The 19819-nt window shown below is 35.1% G+C and overlaps 2 protein-coding genes and 1 long non-coding RNA gene across 3 annotated transcripts in view; 1 reads left to right on the top strand and 2 right to left on the bottom strand.

Moving 5' to 3' along the window:
- Positions 1-19819, bottom strand: part of LOC142237503 (uncharacterized) — a 141069-nt gene that overhangs the window by 48667 nt on the left and 72583 nt on the right. The gene's annotated exons all lie outside the window — the stretch shown is intronic.
- Positions 8973-12816, top strand: Kaz-m1 (Kazal-type protease inhibitor m1). The gene is made up of 3 exons (XM_075289236.1): positions 8973-9302; positions 9359-9577; positions 12661-12816. Exons 1-3 carry the CDS (start codon positions 9098-9100, stop codon positions 12693-12695), a joined length of 459 nt encoding a protein of 152 aa, XP_075145351.1. The 5' UTR covers positions 8973-9097; the 3' UTR covers positions 12696-12816.
- E(spl)m2-BFM (Enhancer of split m2, Bearded family member) lies at positions 15600-16992 on the bottom strand. Its single transcript, XM_075308806.1, has one exon. It carries the CDS (start codon positions 16438-16440, stop codon positions 15784-15786), a length of 657 nt encoding a protein of 218 aa, XP_075164921.1. The 5' UTR covers positions 16441-16992; the 3' UTR covers positions 15600-15783.

Here is a 19819-nt window from a genome sequence, read left to right as displayed (position 1 = left end):
AAGTTAAATTACTTGCAAATTAATATGCAATAGGCGCCACAAAATTTCTTCACTCATTTACCCATAATTCCAAAATAGCTACCGCCGAACTTGTTGTCCTCAAACATTCGGTGGTGAATTTCTGATAAGGTAGTTGAATAGCCTCGTACGGGATAAGTGTAGAACCAAAAAAATTACCAATTAGAAATCCAAGCGGACAACACGAACACTCATAAGCAAGAGAGAATGTGAAGGGAGTGCGGTATGGAAAGCAATGGAGTAGTGAAAACGTTTAGCTAGAACCAAATTTTCGACCAAAATTTCGACATCATATGTAAAATGGATTATTATATTTTTTTAACGAAATGAGTTTTAAATCTCCAATCTATTCCTAAACCCTGTTTTTTTTAATTAAAGAATGAAGAAAGGAACGTAGCAATCTGATTCGTCAATTTCATCCTTTGTCAGCATTTGAGCCGTCGCTTTGAGTTTTTTTAGTAAAACCATAAAGGTGGGGATAGATTGTTATTCCACTGGCATTAATTTATTCGGTTTGGTGGGACGATCTTATTTCAATAGTAACTTTAGGTGATCGTCGTCAAATTCTGCAGATTTAAGGTCAAAGTAGCTATTTGTGAAATTCGAGATTCATTTCGGTGCAGTATACATAATCCTTCTCCGCTGCTGCTTTTTGTCCTCGATGTCGAAAATGCAGATTGTGTCCTCCTGGATATTCCATATCTAAAAAAACTTCATACTTCTGCTCAGCCACAGAAACCAGTTCTTCGACCAGTCAGTGTATATAATGTGGTTCTGTTCCATCCCTACGGGAAATGGATCAAACACAGGACTGGTACAGGACTAGTCCCTGGTGTGCATGGACCAGTCCTATTTCTGGTGAAGAAGTATGGTCCTTCCTTCCGGTCACTTTAACAAGGGGTTGTCATTGGCGGGGTAAATTTACACCTTAGGACACGTCTTGGATTCGTTCCTAAGGACACATCCTGGGGCATTTCAGTAGTAGCACTCCATAGACAGGTCCTCATGAACCAGTCTCGGACAAACTCTTAGAAACAACAGAAATGAAAAACTTTTGAAAAATATTGAACAATAGGTTATTCTGGTAATTCTACTTCTCTAAATGTGTAGATCCAATAAGATTTTTATATTAAGCGAGTATGGAAATCATTAAATTATTACTATTTAAAAACTGCGACAAACTGGATCACCAGTCCTGTGATAGGTCCGTCAGTGACAATTTGCACCAATTTCCCGTAGGGATAGAGCAGAAGCTCTTCTGGAACTGTGAAGATGTTCTTCTGGAACGGGCTTAACCATATTTACCGTCCCAGTATATCGCTCCGTTCTGTATAAATAATTTCGCGTGTATCAGTCACATGAAATGTAGTATGCCCACAAGAAATGAGGGACCAAACTTCCGGTTTCAAAATATTCGTATATCAATTCGAATAGATAATAATAATAACATCCGATCAAGATTAAATATCTATGTACACTCAAAAAAAAGTTTACTTGGATCCAAAGATTTTGACCTTCCCTTAAGGATTTTGGTATTGATTCCGAGCTAAAGATGCGGCTTCTTTAAAATAAAGAAATTTTTTAGCGACTCGTCTGATTTTAAATCTATGATCAATAAAATTAAAATCTCCTACAAATCTCATTTGTCGAATTTTCAATCTTTTTTCGCGGTATAAAGGGTGATACGGTAAAAATTTGGTCAAGGGAAAACGCGTGAAATCGTTTATTTAAAAAATCAAATTAAATTTCTTTTTCAAGTAGTATACAATTCAGGAAAAATATTCAGTTAGGCTTTCGCTTTTCCAAATCCGAATTGCCGGGCCTCACGCTTGACACCTGCCATCAGATTTTGTACAGCCACCTTGTCCACCTTCTTCGCCGCAAAATGCCAGTTTGTCTTGAACTGCTGCTCGTCCTTAGCAGTTTTTTTGGTCTTCTTTAGGTTCCGCTTGACAATAGCCCAGTATTTCTCAATTGGGCGGAGCTCTGGCGTTTTGGGAGGGTTCTTGTCCTTGGGAACCACCTGCACGTTGTTGGCGGTGTACCACTCCATGGCCTTTTTACCGTAATGGCAAGATCCTTTTACCGTAATGGCCAAATCCGGCCAAAACAGTACGGAACAACCGTGTTGGAAAGGCAGCAGACGTTTATTCAAACACTCTTTCACGTAAATTTCTTGGTTGACAGTCCCGGAAGCCATGAAAATGCTGCTTTTCAAGCCACAAGTATAGATGGCTTGCCAAACCAGATATTTCTTTGCGAACAGTTTTATGTGCTTGAAAATATCTGCTACCTTTCCCCTTCATTTTGCCGTATAAAACTCCTGTCCCGGAAGCTGCTTGTAGTCGGCTTTGACGTAGGTTTCGTCGTCCATTACCACGCAGTCAAACTTCGTCAGCATCGTCGTGTACAGCCTCCGGGATCGCGCTTTGGCCGTCGTATTTTGTTTATCATCGCGATTTGGAGTCACTACCTTCTTGTAAGTCGATAGTCCGGCTCGTTTTTTGGCTCAATGCACGGTTGTAGACGATACACCCAGCTAATTTGCGGCATCTCGGAGAGAGAGGTTAGGGTTTCGCTTGAAACTACTGGCAACTCTCTTTGTCGTCTCAGCGGCTTCCGGTTTTCGATTTCCCCCCGATCCGGACTTCCTGGCTGTCGACAAACGTTCCCCAAACACTTTAATTACATTTGTAACGGTTGTTTTGGCAACGGATATGAAATCTAAGGGCCGTTTACACTGAATGAAGACTCCAATTTATTAATAAACGATCATAGAAAGCCACAATTTTACCAAATTTGATTTTTTTCTGGATCCCGAAAAATCCCGGTATTCAAAATAAAAAATCCCAGATGGGAGCCTTCTTCCACTTGAATGAACCAGAGTATCAACTTTAACAATCCTGACTTCGTAGGGCCTGTTCAAAGGGAGCCACCGTGGTGCAATGGTTAACATGCCCGCTTTGCATACACAGGGTCGAGGGTTCAAACTCAGTCTCGACAAAACACCAAAAGTTTTTCAGCGGTGGATTATCCCACCTCAGTAATGCCGGTGACATTTCTGAGAGTTTGAAAGCTTCTCTAAGAGTTTGAAAGCTTCTCGACTATAAAAAGGATGTACCTTGTCATTGAGCTTCACATAGAATCGGGCAGCACTTAGTGATAAGAGAGAAGTTCACCACTGTGATATCGCTTTTTTTATTACACGCAAACAAATAATTCTTTCCTCTCAAACGAAATTTTAGACAAACAAAGTTCGTTTCTAATTTGCTTTTCGCTGTAAGGAAGTGTATTTGGAAGAAAAGTATATACTTTTTGTGATAAACGTTTATTCTTTTCCAGGATGTAAAAACAATTTCATAAAGACTAACTCAAAAAATAATTTTTTCTGGCTAATTGCATTTTCCCTCACATCTTTTCTCACTTCCACGAAGTTTTTTAGTTTTTTTCACCTTTTTCTGTAATACAAACAATGTAGAAGAAATTATACGATTTTATAATTTTTTTTATATTTTTTTTATAATTTTTTTACCTTTTGTCCAGGATTGAACCGCGGACCATGCACTTTGTAAGCCAACGCACTAACCACTGAGCTATGTACCTGTTAGATATGTTCGAAGATTGCGCAAAATGTTCAACATTACATTGTAGTATATTAAATTTTGAACTGTAAAATGTGTCTTATTAAAGACCTAAAGTCAGAAAAGAACAGTGTTTGATATAAACGAAATGGACTGTGTTGTTATTTCAAAAATAACTTTTTTTTTATTTGGTGAAAAATTTTAAAATTTTCGAAGCAATTCAAAAAACTCTAATAAAAGAAAAACGTTTTCGGTATACGTTTTCCAAACGTTTTTTTTTTTCTTTGCGTGTAGCATTGGTAAAAATTTGACATGAAACGAGGTGAGTATAATTTCACTAGCCCAGGGGGCATCTAAGAAATTTGACATTTGCTGAGAATTATTGACATTTACGACATCACATGGCTGCGTATGCTTTAAATATCTCAAAACAAATAAAAAAATTGTTTTATTTGTTAAAGAAATGAGTACAGCAAACTAGCATTTTTTCTCACCATAGTAAAAGTTTCGGTTTCAAACAGTCCTTACTGTGTAAATATAACCATTGCGATAGGCGAGCACTTGTTTACGAGCATTTCTTATGAGAAGCCCAAAATCCGCGACGGAATACGTGACGGCTGGCGGCGAGTCGCCAAATTAAAATCCATTCTAATTCCTTGATGGAAAATAGGATAGTGTTGCCATTGCTTATCAAATATTTGAACTCACCACTAGACATTGTTGTTGCCTGACTACGTAGAAATTATTTTCCAATGTCGAATTTTATAGGGGAAAATGGTACCGAAAATGTACCAAAATGTACGACGGTATTGGAGGTTTTTCTATCAGTGCACTTACTGTTGATATAAAATCAAAGATTTGGCTTTGCGTGCGAGTAGCTCGGATTTTCGCGATGCGCGAGTAAAATATTGATACGCTGCTCTTCTTGCTTGGACGGCATTTTGACAACTGAAGAGTGAATTCCAAAATCAAAATAGGAGCAACATTCTACACACACACACACCTTCAAAATGAGGGGTCTATACGTCAACTTTATATTGACCAAATTTTGACCGTATCACCCTTTATTAATAAATCTATTTACGTACAAACAAATGCCAGTGTAAAAATCCAAATTATGACGGATACTTCAAAGTAAAACATGTTTTGTTAATTCCAAAAAACTTTAAACCAAAGATACCAAATCTTCAAGATAAGTTTTAGCCTATATTTGAAGTGTTTTTATCTTAAATCTAAAGATTCAATATTTCAGTTAATTTAAGGACTATTTCTTTAAATGAAAAATATGTTTCGTTACTCTAAGGAAAATTAGAGTTAGTTCAAAGACATGCGACTTTAACGGAGGGACGCAAATTTACAAAATGTGTGTCCTAAATTTAATGAAAAAATTTTTTGAAGCAAAGATTATAAACTTTATTTCAAATTTCATTATTTTAAAGAAATTTGTCCTTAATATTTTGTAAATTTCGCATTCTAAAATTTAGGTTGCGTAATCTTTAATATCACGTAAATATTTTTTCAGTGTATAATAAGTTCTTTCGGTTATTACATTACCAACACTATGTCACCAAATATCTATCTATCAATAAGTGATCATGCCAGGATAGTCAGGGCCGATCTGTACTATATACCAGATGCTTCTCAATAGAATTTATGAAGGCAGTATAGCTGCGTGTCTCGCAGTAATCCACTTTACCATCTTCATGTAGACATCAAGATCCTCCACCCACAACTAAATAGTGTAAGACCAAAACTTTCAAATTTTTTTCGCCATCCAAATTACAGTACTTTAAAACACCAAGTTATATGCCTAATGTTCTTGACCAAAAGTTAACGATCACAACGCAAATGGTTGCATTTTCCTACTTAACTAAACCAACCTCGACAAGCAAGTTCCAATTGGTAAAATAGATAATAGGTTTTTATTCTGATTTGAAGAAGAAGTATCCATATGCATGAACAAGTGTTATTACGATGACGGCCTTCGTTGATGTGCCCTGCATATGAAATGTTCGCCACAAAAGTAAACAAACGAACTCCATACTAAATTCACTAATTTCATATGACTTGTGCTGGATTTTGATTGACGGTAGTTACTTGGTCTGTGTGTTTAAGTAGTAATTTAAGAGTTAAATAATTTCTCCCCAGTCCTCGATGAAATGGTAAAAAATATAAACCACCTACAAGTATGTGCACAACTGATCTTATGTATTAAGCATGTAGGATAGTGAGTTAATCATCAACGATCAATCGTTCGCTTGCCACTGTCACACAAAGGAATTTATGGCCTTGCCATGGTTTAACATTTTCAGGTTCTTACTTTCCCACACTTTTACAAAGTATGTCGTCTATGGAACATCGCAGTAAGATATGACACACCCCAAGTTTAGAGGAGTAATGGAATATAATTTCCTCATTATTATTCCAAATTCGTTGAAGTAATGTTTTTGGTTGAACGCATGCTCATAGAACATCACCACAGCCTTTCTTCTTTGCCTTATGGCTGATGATTTTTAACGGATTTTTGATTTCACTTGGCCCCTTTTGACTATCGGTTGCGACTTCTATCATATTCAACCGTTTGTGTAAAGTGTAAAATAGAGTTCAACGATTGTTAAGAACTCAAAAAAATTCCAAAGTCTCAGAATATAATTAAAAAACAAATTTACAAATAATGTTCAAATGCCTGATATTTCCTTTGTTCAAAATAGACCTTATCATTAAAATTCATTATCAAATCAATGATCACCATCGATGGGGGGAATACCACAAATCAGGAAACGTCCCATCATAAAACTCTATGTGAGAAAATGTTAACATTTAACAATTAATCGATTAAATCGATTGTTTGGTACTTTGGCTTCCCTAATTTCATTCACTCTAGTACGAATAACATTGATGACTAAGTTAGAATACACATTACGTATTTGTAGGTGGCTATTAGACACAAGCACTACACTGTTAGAAAAAGCTTTGTAATATTAACTAAACTTGTTGCTATGTAATAAATTTGCTATTAATGAACACTTTCTTCCCTTAATGAAAACAGTTTTGACTAATATTATTTGTGTCTAATTCCATAATAAACATATAGGCTCTACTAAAGACTCCTGAGGTTCGTTGACCTGGCAGCACAGGTTTGTAATGAGATTGAACGGGTAAAGGCGGAAGATTTCATGAAAAGACGAATATTAACCATTCCCAAAAGTTTGCAAAAACGTTTGTATAGGAGAAATTTAAAAATGTATAGTCTCTGCTAATGCATGGTTCAACATGCAAAATGGTTCAACAATTTTTTAAATTCACTAATTCCATAAATTGTAATCATCTTGAGTCGACGATTGGTCATCGATCCTGGTTGGCCTTTGCTCCGGGAATTGCCAATTAACACTATGCCCAGATAACTGAATTTACATTATTTTGAGAAATTTTGATACGAGGCTTGCCTTTTATATTTCGGGATTAGAGAATAATATTAAATCATCGAAAATCGCTTTATTGTTTTTCAAAATGTTCCTAAGGTATCTCCAAACATACATTCTGAACGCATCAACCGCTTCTTCTGGTGTTGAAAAACATGGACCACTCATTTTATTTTTTACATACGGGAATAAAGTGAATTCATTTGGTGCTTCTCTCTTATCACCGAGTGCTGCCCGATTCCATGTTAAGCTCAATGACAAGGGACCTCCTTTTTATAGCAGAGTCCGAACGACGTTCCATATTGCAGTGAAACCACTTAGAGAAGCTTTGAAACCCTCAGAAATGTCACCAGCATTACTGAGGTGGGATAATCCACCGCTGAAAAACTTTTTGGTGTTCGGTCGAAGCAGGAATCGAACCCACGACCTTGTGTATGCAAGGCGGGCATGCTAACCATTGCACAACGGTGGCTCCCATCATATGCTTAGAAATGCGATTTTCGGGATCAATGCGACTTGCCTAGGTTAGGTTAGGTAAGGTTAGGTTAAAATGGCAGCACGATTAAATTTCAGGCTCACTTAGACTATTCAGTCCATTGTGATACCACATTTAACTAAAAGTACCTATTACATATGGGCACTTCTAGTCTTAACCACTGAACCAACCTTCTCTATTATTTACTTTTGTGGAACCAACCAGATTGCTCCAAAGACATTAACAAACTGCTTAAGTTAACGTTTTCCAGGTCAGCCAGTAATCTAAAGCTATATGCTCCTAAAATTCGCTTACGCCTTACACAAAAAGCAGGACACTCACACAAGAGGTGTTTAATTGATTCATTTTCCTCCGCATCATGACAGCTCATACAATAGTCATTATACTTCACACCTATAGTTTTTGGAAATTCGCCTATCAGGCAGCAACCCGTTATAGCAGATATCAGGAGTGCTATCTGACGCCTTGAGAACACTAGCATATCTAGTGTGCGGTTTAAATTTAAATGGGGCCATATTTGCGACTTGCCTAAGATTGTCTCAATGACGGTTACCGGAACAACAACTAATTTTGCACGATATTTACCAAATTCGTCTTGGTGTGAAGTACGATCTTGGTTGTATTGACCATACCATCGATAAACTCTGGTCTTCATTGCCAAAAATGAAATTATGTTCATCGGTGTTGTTGAGTTAATCCACGTCGAAAGTTGTAAAGAAAAATCGCAAGAAAATGTTCACAATTAAATTCCAAACTTTTTGGCCGATATGGATATTTTAAGTAAAAACACAAATAGATCTTGTATGTCAAAATGTTCTGCGTACGTATAGCATCAAAAAATGTCAAACTTGTCAGTTAGTAGATTGCAACGCTAGGGTTGTCCAATCCCGAAATATAAAATAGCTTTTTTGAACCATGCATAGTCGACTCTACTAGATATTAAAATTGTCTTACTCTTTTCTATAAGACAAACATTGGTAATAAAATCGAATCGAGAGGTTTACGACATTTTTGACGTATGATGAAATACGTCGTAAATTTATGTCAAATACATTACAGTTTACGACAGACCATCTCTGACTGGGGCTAAGAATGTGAACTAGATCTAAATTTATAAGCTGATTGTATATAGCAATAGCTCATAGTTAAGTATATTCGATATTCGTCTCTACAACTTTTTGTTCTAAAAACAAACTCATACTTTTCTACACAAGTGTACAATAACATGAAGTTGTCCGACAGTTTCATCTTGTTAGTAGGGTAACACAATATATAGATGATCAAACAAATCAATGGTTATTATTGCGGCCGAACACGTACAGCGCATCGACCATTCTTATCGAAAAAATAAAACAAAACAAGAAAAAAGCAACAACGACATCGGTACTGATAACACCTCTAAAATGATAACTTACACTAGGTCTTTTATGTGTGTTTTTCAATAGTAGCTAGCTAAAAAGGTATAAAATAAACTCCCGAATAGTAGTTATAAAAACAAAACAAGTGAAGTTCATAAATACAAATACTGAGCGCATATTAATAATTTTTATAAAGGACAAACTACTAGGACTATTATCAATATGTTCGGAAAAGCTATAATTACCATATTCGTGGTGTGTGCCATGGCTGTCACCTCAAGTGCCACCATGGAGGCTGATTGCCCACAAATTTGTCCAGCTTTATATGCTCCCATCTGTGCTACTGATGGTAAAATCTTCAAAGAGTTTAGCAATACATGTGAACTCAAGAGCAGCAATTGCCGTTTGAAGAAATCCTTATTAAAACGTAAGTTAAGGAATATTAAGAGATTTTGGTTCTCGTATATAATTTTTTTTATATAGCTTACGTGGCCACTGCTATGGACTGGTGCAGTACCGACTTGGTAGAAAATGTTGACGATTTATTGGTAAAATTGAACAATTTGGATATTACCACCCCCAAGTGTTTGAAACCCTGTGCCATGATTTACCAGCCTGTTTGCATTTCTAACGGAAAATATCGTGTTGTAGCAAGCAACAAGTGTCTTATGGAAAATATCAACTGTGCTTTGGGCAATGAGAGTAAGTATATATAAATTGAGGACAACAATTCTATTATCGTTCGTCGATAAAGAAAAACGAAGTTTTGTACGAAAACTATACTTCAGAGTAAGTCAATGAATTTTTCTCTAGCAAAATTTTCATTTGAACTGACTGAATAATGTCCACGAAAGGAAAATCTCCAAACGATTTCTCTATAAAAATATGGGAAACTTATAACTCAGCCTGGTTGAATTAAGTTTTTGCTTCAAAAATAATTTCGCCTAAATACAGTTTTCACAAGGAAAACTTCAATTCAGCCAAAGTAAATAAGCCTTTGCATTACACAATTAGAATTCAGTCTGACTTAAGAAAGTTTTTATGGAAAAGCTTTGATTCGGCATGATTGAATAAATTTTCTATAAAAAACAAAAAAAAAAACAAAATATATGAATAAATACATTTTTGGGTATTTTAAATGTTCAAGCCAGAAATGGTAGAATCATTGCACATCTAATAATAATACTACAAGCCATCGCAGCTATATTTTGATTTAGACATACCACTAATGTATTGCTCGATTTTAAGGGACATAACTCATTTCTCTAAATAGAAAGCAATGTACACTCAAAAAAAAAGTTATCTCGTCTATTTCACTAAAGCCAATTTAACTTTATTTTAGTTCATGGAAGTGTTATGTTTGGAGTTAGTTAAATGAACTAGGTTAGGTTAGGTTAGGTTATGTGGCAGCCCGATGTATCAGGCTCACTTAGACTATTCAGTCCATTGTGATACCACAGTGGTGAACTTCTCTCTTATCACTGAGTGCTGCCCGATTCCATGTTAAGCTCAATGACAAGGGACCTCCTTTTTATAGCCGAGTCCGAACGGCGTTCCACATTCCAGTGAAACCACTTAGAGAAGCTTTGAAACCCTCAGAAATGTCACCAGTATTACTGAGGTGGGATAATCCACCGCTGAAAAACTTTTTGGTGTTCGGTCGTAGCAGGAATCGAACCCACGACCTTGTGTATGCAAGGCGGGCATGCTAACCATTGCACCACGGTGGTTAAATGAACTAAAAAGCGGGAAAAAATTATGCAAACATTAATTTTACCTTCAAACTAAAAAATTTCTTTAACAAGTGAAAACAAAAATTAATTATGTCTAATAAATTTTCTTGAATTTGTAGAAAAATATTTACTTATTTTTGTGATATCGGCGGGAGCAAGCGCTTGTAATACTGTTTAGTTAAAATTTTCTAAAAATATTACAAATTTTCTAAAATTAACCAAAAGTTTTCTTCCGGTGCGTTCACTGTTTTTTCAGTGTACTCCTTCCCATTTTGTTTGCAGAATAATTTATGCAGTTTTTTAAGTTTTGTTATTCAATGTCCATATTTCGATGATCGTTATAAAATGATGAGTAATTTATTTAAAAGATCTAAAATGCATCATACACTGAAAAAATACGTAGTTAAAATAACGCTAAATTTAACTTATTTTTATTGCAAAACAATTATGTGTAATTAAATTTTACTACTTTTTTCAAAAATTTCCACAGCCTTGTCTCAAAATTTTATGAACTAAACGTGGGTATTAATTTCAATAATCGTACACATAAGTTCAACATGAACTAAAGGGTGATTTGTTAAGAGCTTGATAACTTTTTTTTTAAAAAAATGCATAAAATTTGCAAAATCTCATCGGTTCTTTATTTGAAACGTTAGATTGGTCCATGACATTTACTTTTTGAAGATAATTTCATTTAAATGTTGACCGCGGCTGCGTCTTAGGTGGTCCATTCGGAAAGTCCAATTTTGGGCAACTTTTTCGAGCATTTCGGCCGGAATAGCCCGAATTTCTTCGGAAATGTTGTCTTCCAAAGCTGGAATAGTTGCTGGCTTATTTCTGTAGACTTTAGACTTGACGTAGCCCCACAAAAAATAGTCTAAAGGCGTCAAATCGCATGATCTTGGTGGCCAACTTACCGGTCCATTTCTTGAGATGAATTGTTCTCCGAAGTTTTCCCTCAAAATGGCCATAGAATCGCGAGCTGTGTGGCATGTAGCGCCATCTTGTTGAAACCACATGTCAACCAAGTTCAGTTCTTCCATTTTTGGCAACAAAAAGTTTGTTAGCATCGAACGATAGCGATCGCCATTCACCGTAACGTTGCGTCCAACAGCATCTTTGAAAAAATACGGTCCAATGATTCCACCAGCGTACAAACCACACCAAACAGTGCATTTTTCGGGATGCATGGGCAGTTCTTGAACGGCTTCTGGTTGCTCTTCACTCCAAATGCGGCAATTTTGCTTATTTACGTAGCCATTCAACCAGAAATGAGCCTCATCGCTGAACAAAATTTGTCGATAAAAAAGCGGATTTTCTGCCAACTTTTCTAGGGCCCATTCACTGAAAATTCGACGTTGTGGCTCGTTAGTAAGTCTATTCATGATGAAATGTCAAAGCATACTGAGCATCTTTCTCTTTGACACCATGTCTGAAATCCCACGTGATCTGTCAAATACTAATGCATGAAAATCCTAACCTCAAAAGAATCACCCTTTAAAATCAAAAGAAAAATTTCGTTCGATTCCCAAAAATAGTAAGAATGAACTACAGTATGGTTAAGTTTGGTATAGTGACAGCCCGACTTTTCTGGACAAGGGACCTAATTTTTAACGCCGAATGGTTAAAACGGTCATGATTTGGCCCAAATGATTTTGTTCTTTACTTTAGTATACATTTTCTTCTTTGAAAAATCAATTTATTTGCTATGCAATAGTAAATCCAATTATTGAATGGGAAAAAAATAAATGTATAAAATTAGCCGAGAGTAGATATTTTTAAAACATGTAATACTAAAACAAGTAGTAATAGCAGCAGATTGTACCTGCAAGAGGGTGTAATTTCGTGAACTGTAGCTAAAAAGTACACCAGATTACATAGTACCCATTAAATGTTCCTCATTTTAAAAACGCTTTGAGGAAATATCAAAATGTGGAGAATAATTTAGTTTAATCTTGTCACGAGGGAATTCATTATTGCTACTAAACAGTTTAGTTTTTTCTATGTATTGAACTTTTCCGCTAATCCTTGATTAATATAATTTCTTTTCAGATGCCTTCAAAGTGCTTCAAGATGGAACCTGTTGAACCGTACCCGTAGCAGCAGTGAAGCCATATAAAATATATTACTTCAAATAAATCATATATACGAAAAATGAAACAAATCTGTGAATTTACAAAAAAATGTCAGTTGTTTTAAAAACAAAAATTTTCGTGAATATTATGAAATTACTGTCTGTTTTCAGAAGATGAGAAGATGAGAAGAAAATTGTTTTATCTTATTTTCATCCATAAATTTTTTTATCATAGTTCTTCATGGTTGTTATGAAAATTTTTCATAGCGAGTATTATTCGTTTTTATATGAGACAGTTTCATAGTTCGTATGAGAATATTGCGTACATTCTACGCAACAATTTTGGAAATTAAGTGTAACCTTTCTTATTTGAGGCAGAGCTAAAATCAGCTATTTTAATGGAATTTTAATATAAAATACCAAAATCTACGTTTTCAATAAGTTCGTTAAGTCTTTTATTGAAATACTAATGAAGTACACGAAAAATATCCTATTACATTCAAACTCTATTTCTTGAGCACCCAGACAATTACTGCTTACTTTTCCACCTGCTTATCCCGAAGAATTGTTTTGCAGCGTGGGAACAAACTAAAATCCATGATCACTAGCCCAGAATGTATTGTTTAAAGATCTCTAAGTGCACATTGGTAATGTGGATGAAGACAAGATCCCTAACACAAAACAAGCAACATAAATATTCACACGCTCTCAACATATCCTTTGCTGCTTTGTCTGCTGGCACGTGGGAACATTTCTTTCCTTACATTCAAAAGATGTTGTGATCATGACGGTAACTATTTATGTTTTCAATAGAGGACTTTCTAGATACACCTTTAAATTATATTAAAACCCTTCTGTGCAGTAATAACCTCGATATTTGTGACAATCGTACTTTGAAAGTGTGTCTGAAGTGATGGATAAAATCACAGAATGTTGACCTTTTACTTAAAATCAAATACTTTCAATAGGAAAACTATACAATTTTATATATTATATGTAAAATTGGACTTAAAAAGTAAACAATATAGCTGTATATACTGTATAGATGAAATATTCAATACAGACACAGAAAAAAACTATTCGATTAAGCATGGTTAGGTTAGGTTAGGTTAGGTATAGTGGCAGCCCGATATTTCAGGCTTACTTAGACTATTCAGTCCATTGAGATACTACAGTGGTGAACTTCTCTCTTATCACTGAGTGCTGTTCGACTTTATGTTAAGCTCAATGGCAAGGGACCTCCTTTTTATAGCCGAGTCCGAACGGCGTTCCACATTCCAGTGAAATCACTTAGAGAAGGGATAATCCACCGATGAAAAACTTTTTGGTGTTTGGTCGAAACTGGGTTCGAACCCACGATCCTGTGTATACAAGGAGGCATGTTAACCATTGAACTACGGTGGCTCTGATGCGATTAAGCATATTTACAGCAATATATAATTACGTTTCATTAAAAGACTTTTTATGTGAATAACAATATGTTATATTGAATTTGAAGTTGGAAGAAATCGGTTTAAAAGATATTCATATCGGATTGAATTCAAAGAAGTTCAAATTTACAATCCCGACTATGTATTAGATTAGGGAACATTTTAAATGTTATAATGCAGTGGTATCCACTCTATGAACCCTTGCAGACCATTCCTGTCTGGGTTATTAGAGAAAATGGATGAAACTTATGGCCACCCGAGAATGCATAAGTTCCATATTTGCAAAATTTTGAGAAAGATTCGGCACACTTCTTGGAGACGAAATTCCGGGATAATCCAGGCGAATCGCGGCCATCAGGCAAATCTATGTTTATGAAGAATTTTGATACTACATGAGGTAAGCACGCAAAAAAAAACCAAGATTTGTGTCCTAGTATAAAGTACGCTAAACATAAATATAAAAGGGAATTGCATCTTTAATCTATCTTTAGTGCACTTCTTCACGTCTTTGTCTCGTAAGCAATAGCAAATTCCTTAGTGTAAAGATAAAATCTTTGGTACCGGGAAAGATTTTTTCAGATCTGTAGATCTTAATATATCGGCACAAATATTCAGCACGATTAATAATACAGATATCCAGCAAACACGTTGGAAGTTTTTACTAAGTCATTATTTTTAATGTACATTCTTCACGTCTAGAGATGGACTTGATTTTCACTTCACAAGAAATTCTTTCGAAGCGATGTAAAACAAAACTATTTTATGCAGTTCTCGCAATATATTAAAAGATTCTGAACTTTACGGGACATAAATCACAGCAAGTTAAAATAAAAAATTATAATATATAATAAAAAATATACGTAAAGTTCACCGATCCATCTCTCACCTGACATGGAATTTGCCCTGAAATATGAGTAAAGAAATTCTTTTTTAAATTTTTTCATGTTTTGTTAAAATAATTTCCAAATTTCTTACCAAGAAAAAAATTTCTTCGAAAATTGTTACTTGAAAGCATTACTTTTTTGCACGTACTTTTTTGCTAATTTGAGCAAAATGAAGTTATTAGGGTTTTACAGAATAATTTCTACTGGAAAACTAAGCGAACAGACCTAATATGTAACTTTTGCGAAAATCTAGTGACATTGTTTCTAATCAAAGCAAAAACTTTTCAAAGAGAGCTTTCAAAGAACAAGACATTAAAAAACCCCTTATAGTAAATAAAAGTTTCATTGATGATTAAGAACTTAAAGGCTTAACCATCACAGCTGCGAGACTAATTAAATAAGAAATATATAAGCCATTGTGTTTGTGTGTTTTAAAAATTCTTTTATATTTCTTTTTATAATATTTTTTAATCATTTTTTTTTTTGCACTGGGTTATTGATTATTTCTCTTTTTTTTTTTGTTATAAATGCTCTCACTCTCAATAATAACATTATCACAAACATGAAATATTGCATAAATATGTAACAAATAAAAATCTAGCATTTAAATTTATATAACTAATCAATTTTTACTAATATAGTAAAGAAATAACAGTATGAGATCCTTAGGGGCATACAAATTCAATATTAACTAATTACGAATAAACTAAGTTTTGTTTTGGCAACACTGTTTAAGAGTTCAACACAAGATTGCATTTTACAAAACTAAAATGCAACTCTGTCGAAGTTAACACACGGTTGCATTTTCGGCAAACTGCCATGAATTTTGCCAATACCATTCACGCAGTAATTGCTCATCAATATCTCCATATGTGTCGGACCAAACAAAGTAACCATCTTCGGTGTTGAAGAAATTAAAATTGTCTTGTGGAGAGGGTCTGGTTTGGGAGAAAGTGGTTGTATCTTGGCTTCCATGATATTTAGAATGTTGACAGTTGCGACCATAAACACAATCGCTACAGGTATTCACAGGCGTCTTTTCCACGCAAACTCGGCTGATAAATTCCACGGGTTCTTTAGTGATGCTAGATGTACCCATTAGGTATTCTGCCTCTATTTCTTGTTGACATAATTGGGGAAGTTTGTGTGACTGCGGACTGAGTTGTTCTTCGTCGTGTGTGTCGACTTCGGTAGTGAATAGTAAATCCTTGGGTGTGTTGTGGGTGATATGGGCGTTATTAAGATTTATATTGTTCGGTATTGAACGATGTTTCCCCGTTGTGGTAGATTTCAGGGACATGAGGCGCAATAGTGGTTTCCAGACTTTCTTCAATTTGAATTTATCACTCTGTTGTTGTTGGTTTTGTTGAATGTTTGTCATTTTTAATGTAGAATTTGTGCTATTGACACAAAGATTTGCCAAATTTTTTGTGTCTGTATACATGGTGATTATGAGGTGATAGTGACGATATTATTCTAACTTTCTAATACGATTCTAGCCAGTAATGGCAGATAAATGAATGTAGTGTATTCCTTGGAAGCGATGTTTACGCTGTGAAAGTTTACGATGAACTGATGCTGTTTTGCTGAGCACACTTAATTTTATATGAACGACCTGTGTCGATCAAAAATACCAACTACACAAAGATGGTCTTAACTCTCCATGCTCATGGACATCAGGCGCACAAGAAGGCTGAAATATACACACACACGTAGTCTTGAGTTATTATGATTGTGTGGTGGTGGTGACCGAACGTACATATTGTGAGAAAGAAACTGCACTTCCCATTGCCAGACAGTAAACATGCACATTCTAACAGGAATCACTACTTGATGATGATGATGGTGTGTACATTTCCCATGGTTTTGCTATCCCATGCTATAGGCGAATCGCCTCAAATAACCTGTAAGGGCAACAACAACGTCATACTGCGCAGCCGTGGCAGCAACAGAATGCAGGTAGCAAACCATCGATGGCTGTCATCGTTCACAAGCAGATTAACAACCAACCAACAAAACGGTGAAAAAAGATCTTCCATACTTCCCCACTATAGTCTGCTGATAGTCCCGTCTTGTCTGTGTATGTGTAGTCCCAAAAAAGTGTGGGAAACAGTTTTAATTTTTTCTTTTGCTTGTTTCGTTTTTACTTCACTTCGTGTTCTGACAATGTTAAAATTATTTACCAATAATCAGTAGCGTAGTTAACCTAATGATTGCCTGGGAGGAATTTGAAGTGGAAGTAAACAAAATATTTCATTCCAAGGAAATTTTGTAGAAAGCTGAAATTTACATCTTTATAATAAATTTCTGATCCCTACTGTTATATGCATAAATACCAGGCATTATGTTTTGGAACACAGAACGATTTGATCTGGAATTTCCGTCGGCGGCGGCTGTTACCAAGATTTTTGCATCGGCGGCTTAACTGCTGAGAATTTTCTGTACTGGGCGGCGGAAAGTTTTCCACTGGAAATACTAAGAAATAATTTTTGGAAGAATCTTACGTTATTTGTAAAATTGAAACTGGAACTGGATATGGTTTGAGCAATATTTGGATTAGTTGAGCTTAGAATTATAGCATTAATATATTTAAATGGAAGCTTTTTCATTGGGCGCCAAATATTATGAATTCTAAAAAACACACTCATAAAAAAGTGAACTCTCTATTTCACCAAAGCCAATTTAATATTATTTTAGTTCAAGGAATTATTATGTTTGGAGAAAGTTTCCTTTACTCAAATAATTTTTTGCGTAAGTTAGTTGAGTGAACATAAAAACGGGGGGAAAATTATACAAAAATTATGCACAAAGATTTACTAAATTTCTCCCAAAATAGTTCATTATTTCTTTAAATTTGTAAATTTTACTACAAATGCGTTCATCATGAACTTCGTATGTCACTAAAGACATTCTTGCAATTTTGAACTCCAATTTTTTCCTTCAAACTACAAAATTTTCTTTAACAAGTGAAAACAATTATTTATGTCTAATAAATTTTCTTGAATTTGTCGAAAAATATTTACTTATTTTTGTGATATCGGCGTGATGCCAGCGCTTGTAATACTCACCCTTATTCTTGAAGTCGCCCTCGCCGTCGCTTTTTGTCGCTTTTCCTCTGTCGCCACTAATTGGTATTCCGTTCGTCGATATATTCTGCTATCGAAGAAAATTGGTATTCCTGGTGTCGCTTTTTGTCACCAATATCGTCACTTTTTGTCGCCTTTAAATTTACCTCGTCGCTGGTAAATTTAGTGTTTAATTTTTGAAGAAGTTTTTTAGACTTTATTAATCGAACAATTGAAAAATAAATTTAAAAAATAGAAATTGGTAAGAGGTAAAGTGACTAATCTTCAACAATTACAAAAAAATTGGAAAAAAAAATCAGTATATAGCAGTTATGGTCATCACATTCACATCATAGAAAAGAACACTGCACAATTAAAGTAAACGTGTTGATTTTCAATTCCATTTACTTTTAATAGAAACCCTTCAAGGCCAATGTATTTTATGTAGCACTAAACTTAGATAACAAATGTGTCCTTCACGAACTTTGAATGATCCTTGGGCACATAATGTCAACGTCGTTCCAATTGTATATGCCGGATGTTGTTATTGCCTAATGTAGATATCTAAATCATTTCCCCGAGTCAAATTTATCATTTATTTTGATTTTCCAAGTCAAAATTGGATTACAAACAAATAGCATTTTAAACGCAAATAATTAAAATTCTGTTTTGTATATCAGCTGATTGTTTTCTTTCATGATGATCCTTGTGCCATTGATCTAAGCGTCGTCTCCATTTTTATAGTTTTGGAAGCTTTTACTGTCCTTGAATATATATCCACATTTTTTCCCACGTCAAATTATTTTTCTTGATTTTCCGCCACTTCACAGGAATACCAATTGAATGACGAGACGACTAAAAAGCGACAGACGACAAAAAGCGACGGCGAGAGCGAGGGCGACTTCAGGAATAAGGGTGACTATTTAGTTAAAATTTTCTAAAAATATTCAAAATTTTCTAAACGTAACCAAAAGTTTTCTTCCTGGTGGGTTCACTGTTTTTTCAGTGCACTCTTCCATAAAAGTGTATTTCAAGTCATCTTCTGAAAATCTGCTGCTTCCTGCTTTCGTATCAAATGTGCATTTTTATTTGAAGCACAACACTACTCCCCCCAAAAATTACACCTACAGCACGGTCCTGATTGAATGACGTCACACCAAAACATTCGAATAACTGCAGGAAATGTATCGTGTCCCGTCTGAGGCTCATCAAAACAAACAAAGATAAACTCCAAACTAATAACTAAGGAGTTTTGTATTACCCTTTATATAAACTGAAGATGAAATTTGCCATCGCCTATCATAATGATGAAATAATTGAACGATGACCCTGTACTTCGAAAAACTAAACTTTCCCAGCTATTGAACTAAGAGGATGGAGCTGGACCTTTTGCAAAACAGTTTCATACTAAAATCTCATCTCTTGCTCTCTCTCTCCATCTCAATCTTGGCAATATAAAAAAACACTTGACGAAGGAACAAGTGCTGAGTAGTAGTAAACTTACTCTGTAATATGAGTAGCACATTCCCTTAAAGGAACAGGTGGGTGCACACACTAGCACATACAAGTAAGTGAACACTACATTTCATATCCTTATTCTTGGGACTTTTTCCGTTCTTGAAAATGCCATCATAAAGGATGAGGAGGATTTTATTAGGGATCGTAAAAACTGCCAAAAAGGAAGTTTATAACTGTGGGAACTCAATTCAGTCGTAAAGAATAATCATTGCCATTGTCCTGCAAACGGTGGAGTTAAGC

Source organism: Haematobia irritans, chromosome 1, assembly GCF_050003625.1.
Source record: "Haematobia irritans isolate KBUSLIRL chromosome 1, ASM5000362v1, whole genome shotgun sequence".
Taxonomy (NCBI): Eukaryota; Metazoa; Arthropoda; class Insecta; order Diptera; family Muscidae; genus Haematobia; species Haematobia irritans.
This window is presented reverse-complemented; position numbering and strand designations above follow the sequence as displayed.